General features: G+C 47.0%; 3 protein-coding genes across 3 annotated transcripts in view; 1 reads left to right on the top strand and 2 right to left on the bottom strand.

Moving 5' to 3' along the window:
- Positions 1-21,492, bottom strand: part of TAP2 (transporter 2, ATP binding cassette subfamily B member) — a 1,062,867-nt gene that overhangs the window by 730,840 nt on the left and 310,535 nt on the right. The gene's annotated exons all lie outside the window — the stretch shown is intronic.
- Positions 1-21,492, top strand: part of LOC125428531 (zinc finger protein 708-like) — a 1,111,878-nt gene that overhangs the window by 948,581 nt on the left and 141,805 nt on the right. The window lies entirely within an intron of this gene.
- LOC125428560 (zinc finger protein 420-like) overlaps positions 1-21,492 on the bottom strand; it is a 469,229-nt gene that overhangs the window by 394,017 nt on the left and 53,720 nt on the right. Inside the window, exon 3 of the mRNA XM_048488869.1 lies at positions 19,088-19,534. Coding sequence (XP_048344826.1) covers positions 19,088-19,522 — 435 coding nt within the window. The 5' untranslated portion in view covers positions 19,523-19,534. The remainder of the gene's footprint in view (positions 1-19,087; positions 19,535-21,492) is intronic.

Raw genomic sequence — 21,492 nt, 5'->3', positions numbered from 1 at the left:
CCCCACCCCTGGTCCAAACCCACCCACCCCCCACACTCCCCCCGCCGCCCAGACTCCTCTTGCCCCGAGAGCAGCCCCCAGGGGGTCTGTCTGTCCCTAAGCAGCCCCCCTCCCCAATCCAGCCCCCACTTACCCCCCAGGACCTTTCCAGACCCTCCGCGGTTCTTCCCCCGCCCTGCACACCTGGATCGTGCAGGCTCCGTGCAGTGGTGGGTCGGGTCGGCACAGGCACCTTCCTTCCTTCGTTCCTTTCCTGGGATTGGCCATATTTCCTTGTCCCCACCAGCCCCACCCCACCCCACCCCACCCACCCCACCCCGGCCCCCAGCCCCCACCCCCACCACCCCACCCCCACCCCCACCACACCCCCCCCCCACCACCACCCCCCCACCCCCACCCCACCCCCACCCCCACCCCCCCCCCCCCACCCCCACCCCACCCCCACCCCCCCACCCCCACCCCCACCCCACCACCACACCCCACCTTTACACACACACACACACCCCAGCCCCACCACTTTACCCCCTTTGGCTACACCGCACCACACCCCACCACCCAGCCCCCCACACACCCCCACACCACCCCACCCCCCCACCCCACCCCACCCCCACCCCACCACCACCCCCCCACCCCACACCACCCCCACCCCACCACCCCACCCCACCACCAGCACCAGCAGCAGCCCCCCTGGACTCACTGGGGAAAGAGCAGCTGATCGTGGACGGTGCTGCAAATGCCGCCCCCTTCCCTGGCGGCCTCTCTGGGACTTCGGGCTCTATGGCTTTCTTTCCCATGGGGTGGGGGCCACCGATGGAGCGGGGGAAGGGTCCGCCCCAAAGCATTGTGGGTGTAAAGCGGACCCCCACCCCACCCATCCCCTTTGCAAAAGGGGCTTCGCGTCTGAGGGACGGACCAGGTGGGAGACAGGGAAGGAATGACTGGAGGAGATCATCGGGAACATCTGGGCAGTGGCGTAGCGAGGGAAAATTGAGCCCGGGGCCAAAATCTGAGTTTGCGCCCATATGGGCAGCGCCCCTCCCCCTTCCCCACCATGACCAAACACCATCACATTATAGAACATGCCCCAACACATGAATCTGAACACGCAGTGCTCCTAGTTTTAAACAACTATTGAAGTGATGCTGCTTTTGAAGGGGGGGAATCCACCTGAAGCAGCATCACTTTCAATGTTAAACTAAGCAAATTCTCACGAAAATTCACCTTAAAGAGACCTGGGCTCTCTAGTTTAAGCTCTTTATTAGAAAGTGATGCTGTTTCAGGGTAGGTTTCCCACCCATCCACCCCAAACAGCACCATTGTAAAGTTGGTTGTTGTGTGGAGTTTTCTAGGCTGCATCGGCTGTGGTCTGGTAGATCTTAATGGCTGGTATCTTCAGGAGTTGTATCACAGAGTGAAACAGTATCTTCAGAGGTGTATCTGCAGAGAGAAGTCTCTGTTATTCTGTCCAGACCTCTTATAACGAACTCACTCTAGTACACTGAATGCAGCCACAGAAGACAGATTAGAACAAGATCTACCAGACCCGATACACACAGCCTGTAAGGCCACAACAATCAGATGAATCTGTTGTGAAAGCCTTCAACAATACTTTCAATGTTTTTTTTTAATCTAGAACCCAGATTCTCCTTTAAATCCACTTCAAAGGGTGGATTTAAAAGAGAATCGAGGAAAATTGAGGTGCTTGTCAGGAGAGCATGTTTAAGATAACAGTACCTGCAAAATTTTAGGCTATCTTTTTTGGGAGACTATCCTGATTATACCATCAGGTTTAGTGAAGTTTGGTTCAGAGTTAGGATTATGGACCTTCAAAGGTGGCCCCATCTACCATTAGCTCCCATTGGAAACAATGGGGATGGAGCACTCTTTGAGGGGTCCCATAACTTCTTCTTAAACCTGGAGTGGTGAAGACTATCCTTATGATACCACCTAGGTTTAGTGAGTTTGATTCGGGGTCAAGTTATGGACCCTCAAGGCCGACCCATCTGCTAATAGCTCCATTTGAAATACTGTGGAGGGATGGGGTCTGCCTGGGGGTCCAACTGGACCCCTGAACCAAACTTCACCAAACTTGGCATGTATCATCAGGATGGCCACCTGACGATAGCCTGAAATTTTGGTGCCACTAGCTCACTTTGTGCCTCCTGCAGACCAAAGTAGGAAAACAGTAAAAAAATGCAAGAAAGCTTCAAACGAACCTGCAATTTTTCCGCCCACCTGGAGTGGCGCCCGGGGCGCTTGTCCCCGGATGTCCCCATGGTAGCTACGCCTGTGCATCTGGGGGAACATCTGGGGACGGGGAGTCCCCCCATCCCAGCCTCACCTTATCTCTGCCTTGCCTGCCTCCCCTACCAGGAGGTCTGCCCCCCAAAGCAGGGTCCAGCCCACCTGCCGCCCACCCCCCCCCCAGGTTCACTGGGCTTCTTGGGGGCTCCGAATGAGGAGGGGAGGGGGCAGCAGAGGCCCCCTTTTGCATATCCCCCGAACATCCTTTTAATGAATTGAATTACACTTTGGTCTGTTCCAGAGTTCAGGAGGAGTCAATCCGAATCCAGCGTTTTGGCTCAAGTTGGCTACAGCTACGTAAACTTTTTCTTTTGGGGACTCCCCTTGTGAGCGTGCAACCTTACAGGGTTGGTTTCTTCTTGAGACCCGGGAAGGACTTCTGGAGGCTGTTGGGGTGGTCTGGGGGGGCTGGTGGTAGCCATCCTTGGAGCTGGGTGGATTCCCCTGCCCAGCCCCCCCACCCATCCGGAGGCCTTCCTCTGAAGCTTGTCTGAGGGGCACAATTTGTATGCTCTCTGTAGCAGCAGGAAGGTGGGGTTCTAGCCCACCCAATGGCTCCCAACTTAGGAACTGAGCCCACTGGGCAACGCTGTGGAGGGTTTGCAGCAGGAATATTGGAAGAGCATAGCCAAGCGGAAGAGGACTTGTTGAGGGCGGGGGTGGACGCTTCTGGCTGCCACTTGGAGAGGCGGTGGGGGGGGGGGTCACTCCCAAGGCCCCTCAGAGGGGAGTGCTTTAAGGCTGCAGAGCACGATCCTTATCCAAAGAGGCTCTCTCTGCACGCAAAGGAAAAACAGCTTCTTTCTTTTCACTCCTCTCCTATTAAAAAAAAAAGCCTTTTAAAATGGGGTGGAATTTTGAAAAGCTCATTTGAATGACTGATTTTCTTTGTCAACCAAACTACAAACATGAGAATTGCATTGTGGGATCAAGGCAGCATAATGCCTGGTGGTTCTGGAAAGTCCACAAGGGGATCTGGAAAATACCACTCACTCTACTGAACACAGCCCACTGGGAAGACTGCTACTGCACATGGCGGTTCCACCTGTGGGGCCAGGATTTGCACTGACTCATTCTAAGGACACAGAAGGAGCTCTGCTGGTCCAGACTCCGGTGACTTGGGGATGAAGGAGCCTAATTCTGGCCCTCCAAGACTTGGGCTGTCTCCTCTGGACTGACAGGGGTGGGGCAACCCCACCACTCAATGCCCAGGTGAGTGGGCTGGGCCTTCAGGATTCCTTTGAGTCTTCACTGTACTATATTTCGCCTCTGTCCTATCATAGTAACACCATCAATTTGCTACAGTGACACAACGGTGGTGGGGCTCATCTCTGGAGGATGAGTCTGCCTGCTCCCGAATGAAGTGGACGACTGCTCTCATGGGTGCAGGAAAATAACCTGGTTCTTAACACTAATAACGAACAAAGGCTCATAGTGGACTATAGAAGGAATAGCTCGAAATTCAGCCCTTGACTACTCGTGGAGATCCAAGTGGAAGGTGGCTAGTTTTAAATTTCTGGGCGTTATGATTAAGAAGGACTTGACCTGCGTACAGACTGCCTTGGTTGAAAAGCCCAGCAAGACTGTACTTTCTGAGACTTTAAAGGCTTAACAACTGGATGGAGAAACTTCTGGTGTCCTTTTACTGGCTGTGCTATAGAGTGTCTAACCCTGCATCTGGCGTGAACGGTGCACAGTGAATAGGAAAAAACCAAAGGGGTGATCACTACTGCTAAGGATTATCGGCTGCCCTCACCCTCCTTGGAAAGAAATCTCTCTTCCCGAAGCCTAAATAAAGCCCAAAATAATTGCCGAGACCGTCTCATCCAGCACACTCTCTTTTTGAACTGTTACCATCTGGCAGGCGTGCAGGTCTATCAAGCTGAGACCGAGGCTTAGAGACCCAGCTTCTACTCTAGAGGCTGTGGCTATACTAAACTCCACTGCTTCATATTGATGTATTTGGGCTGTGTAGGGATAGATTGGAGGAAGGAAGAGATGAGGATAATTATGGAGTCTAGAAATTATGCATCGAGATGCTGCTGTAAATTTCATTGTCGTGCCACAATGACAAAATGCTTATGCTTATGGCATTCTCCCCTTCTGCTGCCCCAGGATCCGAATTTTCCTGTCCAGGCCATCCCTAACTTCAACCACCACTGGGTTTCTCCTTTGAAATGAGTCTGTGTTTGCACAGACCAACTAGGGAGGAGGCGGGAGGGGGGGCAGGAACAAACTCCAAAACACACCCTGCGAAACATGTGGCGGAGGCGGCCTCCCTTCCTCTTTGACAGAAGCCTGTCTGAAAATCTGTTCTTGAAGTTCCCAGCTATGTTTTTGGGAACGACCCTGACTCCCTCCAGAGGTGCGCTAGGAAAAAATGGAGCCGGGACAAATGCAGGTTCTGACCCCCACCATGGGCAGCATCCCTCCCATGAGCCAAATAATATTTTTGCACCAGAGTCATCTCAAAGTCACCATCACATTATACATGCCCCAACACACAAATCAGAACACACCCAGAATAGCCATTTAAGCAGCATTGAAAGTGATGCTTTCAGTACTGGGGGATCCACCTGAAACAGCATCACTTGCAATGTTGTTTTAGAGTCGAAACAGAATCACTGAATCCACCTTAAGGGGAGATGACCTGGTTTAAGCAACATTGAAAGTGATGCTGCTTCAGGGTGAGTCCCTCTCACCCGGAAATCCCAAACAGCATGTTTCAATGTTGGTTGTGTGGGTTTTCTGGGCTCATGGCTGTGGTCCTGGTAGATCTTGGTCCTAATGTTTCACCCAGCATCTGGCTGGTAGTGCCAGGAAGTATCACAGAGAGAAGTCTGCTATACACTATGTCCGGAGCTGCTCTTATAACAAATTTCTCTGTGATACACCTCTGAATGCCGATCACAGATGCTGGCAGCGTTAAGGCAGATCCTGAACCACAACTCCCCAACCACAGCAGCCAGTTGAATCTGGTTGTGAAAGCCTTCCTGACCACTTTCAATGTTTTTTTAATCTGAGACTAGATTCTCCTTCGTCCTCAAAAGGAATTTGGTTTAAAGAACCACCTATAGAGGAAAGGCTGAGGGTGCCTGTCAGGGAGCAATGTTTAAGCTAGCAATTACCAAAATTTTAGGCTAGCCAGGGAGACTCTCCTTCAGATATCACCCAGGTTTGGTAGGATTTGGTTCAGAAGTTCCAGTTATGGATGCTCAAAGGTAGCCCATCACCCAGCTCCCAGCCCAGAGAGCAATGGGGATGGGAGCCTTTAGAGACGCAACTGAATCCCCTGGAAACCAGGGGTAGAGCAAACCTCCCAGATGTTCAGGAACTGCAGTTCCCATCAGCCCCTGTCCCAGCATGGCCAGTGGCCATTTTGGCGAGAGCCTGATGTGAACCTCAGGCCCTGGGATCCTGCCTACAGGCAAACTTGCCAGGCATGTCAGGAGAGTGCCTGACGATAGCCTGAAAATTGGTGTAGCTAACTCTTGCAGGTCAAAAATGAAAAAAAACCTAAAAATTGGAAAAAGCCACAAACAAATTTTTTAGTACTACAAGGTGGCGCCTGGGGCACTTGTCCTCGGATGTTCCCATAGTAGCTATGCCTCTGCCAAGGCGGGGGGGGTGGGGAGGCCAGCAGAGCTGGGAATTAGAGACCTTCAGCCTACACCACAAGCTGCCTGAAGTGCAGCTAGAGCTAGTGGCCTGCTTGACTTCAGGGGGGGGCACACAGAAGCTGCACTTCCTGCCCTTTGGAAGCTAGGCTGGGTTGGGAGCCTTCTGTCCCATGACACCCCTCAACTTGAGAGGTGCCTGAGTAGCTCATGAAACGAGCTTCAGTGTGTGGGGGGCAATTTTGCATGATCTGTTGGGCGGTGCCTGGGGAACAAGGATACCCTCTGTCACTCTGGCAGGTACGCCCCTGAACAAATGACACAGCAAGATGTAGCTTTCGGGACATCAGAAGGGATTTTGAGGGTCTGGGAAGGAAGCTGAAGGATCTGGGCAGCACAAGTTGTCATTTCATCTTCTCCCAATTGGAAGGCGTGGCCCATGGAGAAAAAGAAGAATAGTGGAGGTGAACAACTAGCATGTCATGATGGTGCCTCCAAAGGCTTATTTGGGTTCTTGGACCATGGTCTGTGGTTTCACATGAAGGACTGCTGACAACAAAGGATGGTTGCCTGTTCTTAGGTAAAAACATCTTTGCCAAGAGGCTTACAAACCTGTTCAGAAGGGCCTTAAACTGAGTTACATGGGGGAGGGAGACAGTATTCAAGCAGACAGGAGTTCATCAAGTGACAGTGATAATAGTCCAAAGGTTTTAGAGAGAACTGAGCAAATGATTAAAAGGAAACCCATGGCAGGAGGAAAAAGCAAAAGGCAACCAGAGGAAATGCATCATGGCCCTTGATGCCTGCAGAAGCCACAGAGCATGGAAATAAACAAGATGAGCAGACTCAACCAAAACAAATATGATATAATAGGTATATCATATCTCATGATTGGGATGAGTCTCGTGATTGGAACATAAGAATTGAATGGTATAACCTATTTCACAGAAACAGATCAAATAGGAAAGGAGGAGGAGTAGCATTGTATGTAAAAGATTATTACAGCTGGGAGCAGGTCCATGGCTTAAATCCTGCAAGTCAGGATGAGAACACCCATGCCAGTCTGAAGAGATGGATGATGCATTTTTGGAACAGATGACCAAATGTTCAGAAAGGAAAGAAGTAGTAGTCATGGGAGATTTCAATTATCCTGATATTTGTTGGGAGTCAAACTCTTCCATGACAATAAGGTCCAACAAATTTATCCCTTGCCTTGCAGACAGTTTCATGGTCCAGAAGGTGGGAGAAGCAACAAGGGGAATGGCTATTTTAGATCTGCTCCTAACCAATAATGATGACCTGATTAGTGGAGAGAAAGTGGTAGGATCCTTAGGTGGGAGTGTGATGAATGCCCTTATAAGGCATTCAGTTTCCAGGGTGAGAGTCTGCCCTGAAAGGGTTAAGCCCTGGCCAACCCTGATTGGCTAGAGGGAAATGGCAAGAATATAAAAAGAGTCAGCCAGAGTGCTGAGGGTTCTTTTGGTACTTTTTGGCAGAGTGAGTGTAACCCCTGTGTCAGAATGGGATGACCCAGAAAGGGGTGGAGTCTGAAATGAAGTAGAATGCTGCAGAACTCATGAGGTTGGAGGAAGCGAGACTACCAGGCTGGGACCTTGATTGATTTTATTAAGCCCTTAACACCTTGTTTAAGGTAACTGCAATTTTTTGTGGAATTAGGGGGTAGGGAGTTTATTTTTTTTGCTTTATTGTAAGTGTTAGAATTTATTGTCTCAGAGGTTTTGTGTATGTAAATGGTGAGTTTTTTCTGGGAACCTTCATCATCTTGAAGCCCATTCACCAAGCCTCAGAAGTCTTCAAAACCAACCACCAGCAAAGAAGAATTGGACTTGGCAATATCAGTAGACTGTAAATAAGGACTTGAAAATGCAAACTTAACAGGACTGCAAAGTGTAAATGTTAAATGTTTTAAAAGTGTTATTTGTTAAGTAAAGTAAACTGTTTTGTTTAAATTTGGTTCTTTGCAACTCCTTCCAAGTACTGCCCCACAGAACCCACAAGCTGAGGTTACATGAGCAGATCAAGCAGAGATCTATCACTGCTGTTGGTCTGACAGGAGTCAGACAGTGTACTCTGTAAGCTGAGGAAGCTTACCAGAGACATCAGAAAGCCCTGAGTCTGGTGGAGAGTGACCCGCCACTCAGGGGTTTTGAGGGAAAACCTCTGACCAGACTAAAGTCTGTCCTAACAAGTACAACACCAGTCTTAGGAGGCCCAGTCCAGTGGCAGTGTGGCCAGTTTGGATGGTGGGAGAGGGAGGCTTGTGTGCCAGAATCCCACAGGGTAAAGACTGGAGTGTGTTGTTTTAGTGTGGTTAGGTACAGAAAGACTAGTGTCTGACAGAAGAGGGAGTGTGATCCTCTAAAGTAAAATCTTTTTCTGAAGTGACATCTTTTCTGAAGTGACACCTGCGTGTGTCTATGAACGTTTGAAACTGAAGTGCCAATAACATCTCTGAAACCATTAAGCTCTTGAAACCAATAAACGTTTGAAACCAACAAGCTTTAAAATCCTCTCAAGTTACCTGAGAAGCCTACATTTAGGCCAGTCATAAACTTTTCAAGTTTTGTGCAAGTTAAAAACGTTCCAGTCTATTTTTGTCTGTGTGTGTGTCCCAAGAAAGAGTGGTGTCCATTTATCAGTGTATGGGCTACAGAACAGTTTATATTTTTGGTGGCAGCGAACTTTGAACATTTAATATTTTTCTTTTTATTAAGGGAGATCCCTCCAGCTAGAGAGGAACCAGTTTCCTGAGGGAAATATCTCCCTGGGGCTTGGCACTTTGAAATAGGTGTCAGGGAAAGGGGAATTTCTTTTTCTCTCCTTCTCCTTTGCCCCTGTTTGTGTTTTTGTAAACCTTGGTGACGTAAGGGCGGCTGGCGAGTTTGGGACAAACGATCGCCTCAGACTTGGGCCGTGCCCTGAGTTGTCACAGGGAGGGATCATGCTCTCCTGGAGTTTGTTATACAGTGGAAAGGGGATGCTGAGCGAACTAATACACACAATCTGGATTTTAAGAAAGCAAGCTTCAGTAAGCTTAGGAATCTATTGGGTGCAATCCCATGGTCAAAAATACTAAAAGAGAAGAGAGTGTATGATGGATGAGAGTTTCTTAAAGGTGAGATCTTGAAGGCACAATTTCAAACAGTTCCAATGCGGAGGAAAAATGGAAGGTGTCTCAGGGAACCAGGATGGCTGTCTGATGAACTTTCAGATGTCCAGTGGTTTTGGGAGGACATTTTCTTCATGCTCAGAGACACAGTCAGTGGGTGGAAAGCTAGGCAGAAAACAAAATGAAGTAAAAACATTTAGCCCAGTGACATCAAGGATCATTCACTGATTGTTTAGAAAAGACTCTATGCCAGGAGTCCCCAATGCAAGGTACCCAGCAGAGCCTTTACTGGTGCACAACAAGTGTTTTGAGAAGGTGAATGGGGTCTGGTGTTGTTGTCACACAGCAGGGCTTGTGATTGGCCACTGAAGATCCAGTTGGTTTTGCATATTAAAATAATGTTTCAGAGGCAGCTGCCACTAATATTTGTTTGATTCTCTCTCACTCCTATTCCCATTCTTTTAGTCCCTCTTCTCCCTTCCACTTGTGTTTCCTCTATGTGCTTGGCTCCGCCTCCTGCAGCAGCCATTTTGGAGTCACACCCAGCACACGATGTCAGAATTCCAAAGGGGCCTGCAGGCTTAAAAACAAGGGGACCCCTGTTCTTAGATTTCCAGACAGTAGTGTGAACACTTTAACTAAGATAAACAAGTTTAATACTGCCAAAGGATCTAGTACTGTATTGACAATGGCACCCAACCTCTATAAATTTTAGGAAATTAGAACAATTTAGAAATTGAATGTTTTAGCAGAACAATAAGGGAGTGCAAAAATTTCCCTCTCCATACCTCTGTCAAGCTTCTTAAAAGTACAGTCAAAAGGAAAGTGTACTTCGATGAGCTGAGAAAAAAATCACTCTGCACAGCCAAGTTAGTCATTCTTCCTACTCTGGGGTTAACCTCGGAGCCAGCTTCCTGTCTGAAGGAATGAGAGGACATTGGAAAGAGATCCCATCTGTGATGGAATTGTACTGTAAAACTAGCAGCATCACACCTACATGTTAAAATGCTCTTTGATCCACCGGATGGAGAAACCAAAAGGCCATGGAAATGTACCCAGGACAGGAAGATGCCCAAATAAGGCACTTCAAAGGCTGTGGGGACCGCATGGCAAGGAGGGAAGTTTTCTTGGAGACTAAGAACAAAGACCAAGGTAACACTATCATGGGCTAAGCTAAGAGAAACATCTCTTGGCAGGAAGATCCCAATGGAACCATAAGAATGTATTCAGCTGAGCAATCTCTGTAACTGCACTTATGTTTTATTTCTTTTATTTCTGTTTTTCAATAAATCTTTGAGAACTCAGCTGGTTGGAGTCATTGGAGAAAAGGACCCAGGTTTTACTGAAACAAGTGTGGCTCTCCCGGGCTTGGTTTCATGATACCATCCAATACTTCCAAAGAGCCTTATATTCAAAGCCTGAACAAAGACTCCAGCAGAGACACTGTTTCCACTCTCAAAGCACACAAGACCATTCCAAAAGCAAAAGCACAGAGAACACAAGAGAGCCCTTGGAGGCTCTGTGGCCAGTGTCAAGCAGAGGTCCCCGAGTCCCACAGAACTGGAACCACCAGTAGATGATGCCCCCAATTACCATCTTGGCATAATCTGTCTTTTCCACACCTTGTCTTCACTCAAAGACACTAAAGAAGCTGCAGCTCTAAACACCTGCCTGAAATATGAATTTAAAAGGATCTCACATCCAGATGTTTCAGCCTTTTTGGCTGGAGGATGACATTGGGAGGTTTCTACACCACTCTTCCACAAACTTGGACACATTCTGACTGTATCCCAAAAGCTGATACTTCCCCTCTCAACCCACAATTCTATCATGTATCATGTACCAGGAATTCCTCAAGATGTGGGCAAAGGCCTTTTTGGAAATCTTCGAAGGCAAGGCAAGGGATTCTTGGTTGCCAGGGCTTGTCCAGGGGTTTGAAGAGAAGGCACCTTTTAAGGGAGTGAGGCAGCAGAGAGGAGGGCTTTGCTGTTTTATTTTAATTTTATTTGTTCAAAGACATCTATGTAGCACATAGGCTTTTAGACAAAATAATGTAACAATTGAAATACATGGGAAAGAAGCATTCGATGTTTTAAGAAAAAGTAAACATTTAATACATATTGTAAGGTAGAAAATTAAAATAGACACAGAACCACTGGGTTTTAAACTAGGCTCTGAATGGAAAACAGTAGCTCATTTTGTGTGTGCAGCTGATGTACATTTGGAAACAGCCTGATATGACTTTTGTTGCTAGACAGAAGATTAAGTATTGGCACTTTGCGATACATAAATGGGTTTTGAGTTGCAGTTTGGGCACTCGGTCTCAAAAAGGTTCACCATCACTGAAATAGGCGATAATCTCCTGAATGGCTGGGAAAAGCTACAAGGGAAGGAATGGTCATCAGTTAAGGTCTTTAATTGTAGAAAACAGAAATATGATTGGGACTAGAATGTGGAAAGCCTATTCATATAGCAAAAGAAATAAAAACCTTGATGGATGACTGAGGAAAATAATTACTAAAGATAAACATGAAGAAAAAGTAAAAGATGAGAGACGTAGAAGTCTACATGCAGCGTTCCAGCTGTGGACACAGAGAAATGAAAAAAACTCTTATCATAATCAGTGTGAAGAAAGAGAAAACAAGAAAAAGAACAAGAGAATTAGTCACACTGACTGAATCTCTTTACAGATTCTGAACATTCAAAAAGTTTCTTTCTGGTGTGGGTTCTTAGACACTATTGAAGGGTGCTACCTGAATTCCTTTCCACACTCGGAACATTCAAAAGGTTTTTCCTCTGTGTGAGCTCTTAAATGCAATTCAGAACTGTTTCTTTGACTGAATCTTTCCACATCCGGTGTACTATTCCAAAATGGACACTGAGTGTGTGTGGGTCGGGATTAGTTTAAAAATTCTTGAAAGGATTTACACAGATAATTGTAAACTGTAAATACCAGAATAGATCTCTCTAGGGGTACGCCAAAAGAAAAACATACAGAGAAAGTTATTATAATGGCAATTTTATTGGATGAATAATAGAATACATAGGAGCAAAACTGCAAACAACCTCCACTGATCAGTTGAGAGCTGACTCCTTAAATCGAAGCACATTCACATGCACGAAAACTAAGCATGAGGAAAGGGAATGTGGGGAACAGGTGAGAGGCAGATATCACCTGATCCAAGGTTTGTGAGAAACTGAAAATTGCAGTGAGTCTGCGGAGCAGATTTCCAATGAGAGAGACAGTGAGTGCTCTGCAAAGTAGTTGTGCAGGTCTTCAGGAAATGGGGGAAACCTGGCACACCCTCTTCACAGATCTCAGCTCCCCTTTTTGGGGAAATGTCTCATAGTTTGGCATGGAATTGGACTTACCCATAATCATGATTGATTCAAGAAATTAAATGGGATTTGACTGGGCAGTGTGGAGTTACTGACTCAAAATTCAGTGGAAAAAGTGGGAAATAAAACTGACTTTCCATGGTAGGGAAGTTTTCAAAGCACTCAGTTGATTAAAGTGTGCTTTGGTTGATTAAAGATGTGGCTGCTTTGACGGGTCATATGTGATTGCACATTAACTGAAAATGGTCTTGTATTGCATTGATAAAGTAATCTAAAAGTAGATATATGGTGGCATATGAGCTTTGGAGCTGAGGGGGTATGTCAAAGCACTAGGGAAGTTCTACCACAGTAATTAAAAAGGACTCTAGACATGGCAGGAGATGTGCTCTCTGAAGCTAGCCCAAAAATCAAACCATCGCACATTCAGGGGAGGGTTCTCCAAAATCCCTAACAGAAGACTGTGTATTAAACTGGGTTGAATGATCTGACAGTGGACAGGGGCCTTACAATGAGCATTCAGAAGGTCTTTCCTTTGTGTGAGTTCTATGATGCTGTTGAAGATGGCCACTCTGACTGAATCTCTTTCCACACTCAGAGCATTCAAAAGGTCTCTCCCCTGTGTGAGTTCTTTGATGTCGTTGGAGACTTCCACTCCAACTGAATCTCTTTCCACACTCTGAACATTCAAAAAGTCTCTCCATTGTGTGTGTTCTTTGATGTTTTTTAAGATAGCTACTCCGACTGAATCTCTTTCCACACACTGAGCATTCAAAAGGTCTCTCCCCTGTGTGAGTTCTTTGATGCTCTTTAAGATTGCTACTCTGACTGAATCTCTTTCCACACACTGAGCATTCAAAAGGTCTCTCCTTTCTGTGAGTCCTTTGATGCTGTTGAAGAGTGTTTTTAAGACTGAATCTCTTTCCACACACTGAGCATTCAAAAGGTCTCTCCCCTGTGTGAATTATTTGATGCCGTTGAAGAGTGTTACTCCGATTGAATCTCTTTCCACACACTGAGCATTCAAAAGGTCTCTCCCCTGTGTGAGTTCTTTGGTGCTCTTTAAGATAGCTACTCCGACTGAATCTCTTTTTACACACTGAGCATTCAAAAGGTCTCTCCTTTCTGTGCGTCCCTTGATGCTGTTGAAGAGTGTATTTAAGACTGAATTGCTTTCCACACACTAAGCATTCAAAAGGTCTCTCATTTGTATGAGTTCTTTGATGCTGGTGAAAATTGCCACCATGATTGAATTTCTTGCCACATTCCAAGCATTCAAAAGGAAACTCTTTTGCATGTGTTCTTTGATGCTCTTTAAGATAGCTACTCCGACTGAATCTCTTTCCACACTCTGAGCATTCAAAAGGTCTCTCCTTTGTGTGAATTCCTTGATGCCGCTGAAGAGTGCTACTGTGACTGAATCTTTTTCCACACTCTGAGCATTCAAAAGGTCTCTCCCCTGTATGAGTTCTTTGATGGTGTTGGAGACTTCCACTCCAAGTGAATCTCTTTCCACACACTGAGCATTCAAAAGGTTTCTCCTTTCTGTGAGTTTTTTGATGCTGGTGAAGATTGCCATTACGATTGAATCTCTTTTCACATTCCAAGCATTCAAAAGGTCTCTCTTTTGTGTGAGTTCCTTGATGCCGTTGAAGAGTACTACTGTGACTGAATCTCTTTCCACACTCAACGCATTCAAAAGGTCTCTCCCCTGTGTGAGTTCTTTGATGCCATTGGAGACTTGCACTCCAACTGAATCTCTTTCCACACTTGGAGCACTCAAAAGGTTTGTCCTTTGTGTGAGTTCTTTGATGCTGGTGAAGATTGCCGCCACGACTGAATCTCTTGCCACATTCAAAGCATTCAAAATGTTTCTCTGCTGTGTGGGTTCTTTGGTGCACAAGTAGTTTTGATCTGCAGCTGAAGAACTTTCCACACCGAAAGCATTTACATGGCCTCATTATACTGACCTTTGGAATATGTACATTACCTTTTCTTCTACCAGAGAAGGTCATTCCCCTCTCTAAGTAGTTTAATGATTTATTTCCTGAATGAGTCCTTTGGTGTTGAAAGATATCTGAATTTGGTGAGAAATGGATCTCATATTGGTTTTGATCTGAGAAGTTCATTCCACACTCTAAGCACTGATATCCTTCTTCTACTTTGCACATTGGTTCATGGGAATTCTGCCCTTGGTGAGAAATCAGTTTAACCCTCTTCTTGGCCACGTGACTTCCTTTCTGCCTCTTACGTCCACTTGGATTCCTGAAATTTCCTTTCAGACCATCATTGCTGATTTGATCTAGCAATAGGTTCTGCATTTTCTCATCGCCCTCATTCCATTGCTCATCTCCTGCTGGATTAAAAAGATTCTGTTAGTGCAAGGTGGAATGGTGGATGGGGTATTTTTTTAGCAAACTCTGAACAAGAACAGAAAGAGGCTTGCCAGTTTTCCCAAAATAATTTCCAGAGACAGACATCCTCACCATGGGGTATTTTTAAGCACACACTTCAAGGAACAGCTCTGGTACACAGCTCAAAATTATCTTTGTTCTGGTACCTCCCAATATATATATACCCAATTCGGGGAAAGGGGACACAAACTCTGGTTTTCTGCCCCCTTTAAAAACCTTCCTCCCCAGTCACAGGGTAAGAAAACAAACTACATCCTATAAGATATTTTATGTTGTTGCTAGAACTCTGGGGGTTTTTTCAGTGCAGAAATGGAAGCACATTCAAACACTGGACATTTTTCAAATATAAGCACAAACCAATCAGCACTGCCCCCCTCCAAGGGCCCCAACATTCCCAAAATGAAATCATGACAGATGAGAGGCAAATCTGAAGGAAGGGTGACCTTATACCTTTTCTCTACTACTGTCGATTAAAATGAAGAAGACAAGGTTTTATACCCTACTTTTCTCTACCTAAAAGAGCCATAAAGTGGCTTACAAAACACATTCTCTTCCCCTCCCAACAAAAGACACCTTGTGAGGAAAGTGGAGCTGAGGGAGTTCTGAGAGAACTGGGACTGGCCCAAGGTCACCCAGAGGGCTTCGTGTGGAGGGGTAGGGACTCGAACCTCTCTCTACAGCTTAGACTCCACAGCTCTTAACCACGACAACATCTGCCTTTCCACAAGAAGTTAGCATGGTCTCAACTATACAGAGTTTCCTTCTAGTTGGGATGATAGCCGTGAAGAGCTGGTTTTCAGCATTTGGTGTGGGGAGGAAGAAGCCAGGACTTTGCCTAGTGTACCTGACAGTTCAAAGCAGACCCTCATGGTTTTTGGAAGAGGTTCCAGTTGGGGGCAGGACAGGTAAGGCCCAAAGGCATCTAGGCGACAGTTGTAGAAAAAGGCCTTTGGCCTCTTCCAGCCTGGCTCTTATTAAGTAAGCCCCCCACCTTTCCCTGGCATATTCCATATTTAAGGACACGGCAGTCCCAAAGGAGCCCCAGAAGGAGCTTCAGAACATCCAGGACTTCAGGCCACAGAAGGTCTCCCTCCCTCTTTTCTCAGCAGGCTTTGTGATGCTGCCAAACTTTGATGCCTGAAGAAGTGAAGCAGAAATGCTTAGCCTTAGAGGATATTCCTTGATTATTCTCTTCGCATAACCATGAAGGTTCCTCACTTGCAGTCAGCTCATCTGGGCAGGAAACACTCTCTTGGGATCTGTAGGGGTGAGCCCGCGAACCCAGCAGAACCGTAGAAAGAGCGCCTGGAATGCCGGTGCCGGCTACGGCCTTCTGGGCGCACACGCTCCCCCAACCCCCGTTCCCCCGTGAGTCACAGGTCATGAACTACCTGACTCGCGGTCACCAGGTGTCCCAGACAAAGGGACAAAAGGGCTCTTGCCCTCAGGTGAGGATTAGACCCGGACGCGGATGCTTCCTCCTGCACGTAGCAGCCCGATGAGATCATGCATCACATGATGATCTCCCGTTCTCCCGCTCTCCCACTCTCCCGCCTATCTGACCCCTTTACACGCCCCCAATGAAACCCTAATAAAAGGTGCCAGGGACTAGCACACGGCAGAGTAGCCAGGATCACGGATCCCGCTTCCTGCTGCTGGCTCTCTCCACCAGATGATATCTCTGCGTCTCGCCTCTTCCTTGCGACCCCGCGGGCACGACTTCAGGGATCCTCTTTAGAAACTCTCCAGCCTTTCATCAGCTGTAAGGCCTTCAACCGTTTCCACTACCATCTGCATTACATTCCTGGCTCCTTTGGCACACACACAGGGAGAAAGTGATCTTTCTCATTTGGGAAAAGAAAGAAACCCAAGGAAGAATTTTTTATGGAACATTGGAAAACTGATCAAGCCCACAATCACAAACTCTCTAAGGGAGACAGAAGCCATTCCAGAGGACAGTCAGAGGAGTTGCCTGGGTGACACATGTGCTATAATGGCTGGCAACTAAAAAGAAGAAGATAAGTTTGGATTTCTCTCTTGTAAGGAGACTCAAGTTTGGATTGCTCTCTTGTAAGGAGACTCAAAGGGACTTACAATCACCTTTCCCTTCCCCCATCACAACAAATATCCTGTGATGTGGGTGGGGCTGAGAGAGCTTCGAAGAACTGTGACTAGCCCAAGGTCACCCAGCTGGAGTCCACAAGCTAATCTGGTTCACCAGATAAGCCTCCACAGCTCAAGTGGCAGAGCGTGGAATCAAACCTGGTTCTCCAGATTAGAGTGCACATGTTCTTAATCATTACACTACACTGGCCCACCGAGCATCTTCTTGAGGGATTCTGGACATCCTCTGGCTTCAGTGGTGACCAAAACATGGGCCTCAGTTGGCCCAGAAAAGCCGGAATACTGAGGTTACATTACCCAGCCATGCTGAATATTGGTTTTGCTGCCACTCTGACATCTCAAGGCTTCCACAAGGCAGAAAGTAGCACAACAGGCCTATTGCACATCAACATTTTGATTCATGCCTCATCCCAAAGGCAGAAATTTGTACCTTGGAAGCTATGTAAGTTCCTTACCCAGAGAGGCCACGCTCCCGTAGTTCTCCAGCATGACGTCCTTGTAGAGAGCTATTTGGTCAGGTCCCAGCAGTGTCCACTCTGCCTCTGTGAAATGCACGGTTACCTCCTCAAAGGACACCAAAGTCTGAAAGAAAAGCAGATTCCTTCATTAGAGGGCATGTCAGGCAGAGACAGCACGCTGGAAGGGGACATTCTGTGAAGGTTAAGGATGGAGAAGTCAGCTTGTGTATAAAGAGTGCCATTGAGAGCTTCTTCCCTGGGCCCTTCAGTATCCACTGCGGGAGAAAAGCCCTCCTAAGAAAGCAGGGAGGACCCAGTCTGTCGCCCATTCGTCTCCCCTACCTGGAGTGAAGGTGCAGCAGCTGTTCCCATGCCTCCGCAACGAGAATGGATCCACAGTTTCTCTTCACTGCCTGCACGGGAAGGAAAAGTGCAAAAAAGAATATTAACCTCCACTTCCTATTCTGAGTGCATAAGGTATACCTGACACACCCACATTCCCTGGCCTGTGAAACCTTTCCCTGGGTACACTCCAAAAGTGCTGTAAACCTTTCTAGTAAGTAGGCAGAAGAGAAGCAAAAGATACCTATGAGCCTCGGGGGGCTGCAAATGCCACTGACACATTTCAGACTTTTGTGATGCGTGAAACTTGCCCTGTGAACACTGGAGCTGAAAAATGTGATAGCATCTCAGCTGGTTCAGACCAAAGGCCCAGACATGCTGTGTTCCCTCTGCCTGGGCCATTTTATATGCCCTTGATTCCAGGTTGGTGGGGAAAAAAACCACTATGGCCAAAATAATGCTGTCTGGAATAATACTGTCACATCAGGCCCCCAAAACAGACCAGAACTGAGGGCATCTGGACACTGAGGGTACTATCAAGGAGTGTTCATAGCATCTACTGATCAACTAATGTCACATCTGTGTTTTTGGCCAGATGTCGCTTCAACGTGGCATCGTTTCCACCCCAAGGCCCTCCCCACACCCTGGCATCCCTCCTCCTGCATCCTGTTTCCTACAGCGGCCAGTCAGATGTTCCAACAAGCATGAGCACAAAACTCGTCTGCCCCCTCTTCCTGGCCCCCAGCAACTGGTTCTCAGAGCTATGATGGCCAGAAAAGGCAGGCTTTGTTTATTCACAAGACTGCGGAGCTTGGATTAGATTTGTCTGCCTTTTCTTTGGAGCCACCTTGAGTCCCTCGAATGGAAAAAAGGAGACATATGAATATTGTAATCAATGTGAGGAACTGCCTCCAGGAATTTGTCCAATCGTCTTTTACCGTGTGCCTCAATCCCATCCAGGCATAGTGAGTCCTTACCAGGTGAACTGGCATCTCGGACGTGCGTCTGGGCTTGCTGTCCTTTCCCCAACAGACCTCTTTCCATCTCAGAGAACTTTGCTTCCGTCTTCATGGATGGATCCCACGTCTAAAATACCAACAAGAGAGATGAGTAAGCGATGGAATGGAAGAAACCAAGCAAGGGATCCTACCCCATTCCCAGACTCTGCACATTTCTCAGCAGAGCTAGAAGAGGGTTTTTTTTTCAATGTTGGGAAATAACCTGGAGAGGACAGATATTCCCTAGAAGAAGGGTCATTAAAACATCCCATTTGGATAATTACCACTTGGACAAATATCAGGCATGACAGTTTTAGGAAAAGGTCAGATATTGTTGTACATAGCTTGAAAGAAAAGCCCTCACCTGTTCTGCCTGCCTCTTCTCCTCGGCCTGACTCAGGAGGAAACCTTCAGCCAGGGCCACCGCTTGGGAACTGGTCTCTGGCCCACATCCTCTCACCCAGCGCTGCATTTGTTTGGGCAGGATGGTCAGGAACTGCTCCAGGATCACCAGATCCAGCATCTGCTTCTTGGAGTGTCTCTCTGGCTTCAGCCAGAAGTTGCAAAGTCCATGGAGCTGGCTGCAAACCTCCCGGGGCCCATCGCCCTCACAGTAGCAGAACTGCCGGAAGCGTTGGCAAAGTACTCCTGAGTTCAGGAGCTCCTGGCCCCAAATCTCTGGCACAGCTCTCTCCCAGAATGCAACACCACTCCCAGCTTGGATGAGATAGGGGTCTTTCCTCATTGACTGGCCAGGTCCAAGTCCTCCTGGGTCCTGCTCTTCCATCTCCATCTTCATCTATTGGGTCACCTGCAACATTGAAAAGATGACTTTACTTCACTTGATCATGAAAAGAGGTTTCTCTCTGTGGGGTGTTCAGTAGGGAGCAAATAGCAGCACGGAAGAAGGAAAAGAGAAGGAAAAGAGAAGGGTGGATCAGAGCACAAGATATGCCTGATTGGTTCTTTGGGCAAGTTAAGTGTCTCTCGCTCTTTAAAAACATTTCAAGCTTTTTTCTGTTGACTTTGGGTCAGGCTGTCCTTGTGGCTTCGAATGGCTACTAAGCATGTCAGGAGATATGCCCACCCAAAGTCAAAGTGGTCTCCTGCTAGTGTAGGGCAAGTGTGAATCTGATGCTAGTACAGAGTGGAATTGAGTCAGGGGTCTGGTTTTTCCATGAAACGGAGAACAGGGGCTGCTGCAATGAACAGGAGCTGTGGGCGGCAACAACCTGCCAAATGCACAAATTGCCAGTTCCAGGTTGGGACATTCCTGGAAATTCTGTGGTGGAGCCTGGGGAGGCCGGGGCATAAAGGCACAGAGTCCACCTCCCAAGGGAGTCACTTTCTACATGTGAACAAATCCACTGTAATTCCAGGTCCTATCTGGACATTTATAATTGATAAGAAATCCTAGGGTGAAATCAGAGGTGGGATCCAGCAGGTTCTCACCGGTTCCCGAGAGTGGGTTACTAATTATTTGTGTGTGCCGAGAGAGGGTTACTAATCGGGTCCGCTTTTCCGTCTCCACGCCCTCGCCTCCCCGAGAGGCATCCTGCCTTTGAACGTGAAGGTTCCATATAGCAATTGCGACTAATAATGTAACTCCCTGAACTGGGTTAATCCCTTTCAGGTCCTGCAATTCATGGATTCTCAGCCTTTTGTACCTTTTATCTCACCCGTCTCTATCAAAGAACCTGTGTGTTTCACCATTGCTGTGTTCAGATTTGTGAGTTGGGGCATTTTCTATAATGCGATGACGATTTAGAAATGACCTGGTGCAAAAAAAATTTTTGGGGTCGTGGTGGGGTGGCTGCCCATGGGGGGGGGGGGGGGCATCCAACTCAGGTTTTGCCCAGGGCTCAGGTTTGCCTAGGTGCACCTCTGCCCCCTTTGCTGAGGGGGGGCTGGCGAGGGAACCTGTTACTAAAATTTTTGGATCCCACCACTGGGTGAAATGCACCAAAAGCTCCCAAAACACACCAATCTGCACCAACAGCTCTAAATACTGCTGAATTAATGATGTTACCACAACTCTATTAATCCTCACTTTTTAATGTATTTAAAGATAGAAATTAAAACTTGAAATTCTGATTACAAGGCTTTTCCTGTTATTAATTTTACAGAACGTTAACAACCAAAATATTTCATCACTGTGTAAAACGTAAGCAGATCAAAATATCTGCATTTCAATATTATTTTCTAATAAAGCTAAACCAAAACAATACAACCCAGTAAACCAAAACAATAAATAATGGATGTTATTTCAACACTTCAAGTACACTTTTTGTCACCAAATACAATCCAAGTGATTCAAAATCAATACTACATTACAGAAAATAAAGATTAATGACACAAGAGCATTCTTTGGGCTGGACAACAACTCACACTGTTGCTTCTTGGATAGGTCCCAACAAAAAGACTGGTAAATATAGGGGGTTGAGGTTGGGTCTGGGGGTGCCCACTCTATCCATGCCCCTTCCTCCTTTCTCACTCACCCTTGAATAGTGTTGCATGGCTTTCCACCCTCCATGGATCCTGGAAAGTGAGAAGTTTGCTCAGGCACCACTGCTGGGGAGGGGGTGTGTGTTCAGGTGTGGGGAAGATCCTTTTATTTCAATTCCTAAACTCTTTTGTATTTCCAGGATGGCCCTCCCCAACCCACTCACAGTTTGGGAGCCCCAAAGGGAGGAAATGGACCAAAAAGACTGTAAAAAATGCTGCACCTTCGTTGAAGTTGTGTGCAAAAGGGGACTGGGTAAAAGTTGT

The sequence above is a fragment of the Sphaerodactylus townsendi genome, linkage group LG03 (genome assembly GCF_021028975.2).
Source record: "Sphaerodactylus townsendi isolate TG3544 linkage group LG03, MPM_Stown_v2.3, whole genome shotgun sequence".
Taxonomy (NCBI): domain Eukaryota; kingdom Metazoa; phylum Chordata; class Lepidosauria; order Squamata; family Sphaerodactylidae; genus Sphaerodactylus; species Sphaerodactylus townsendi.
The sequence above is the reverse complement of the archived record's forward strand: the minus strand, read 5'-3'. Positions and strand labels throughout refer to the sequence as shown.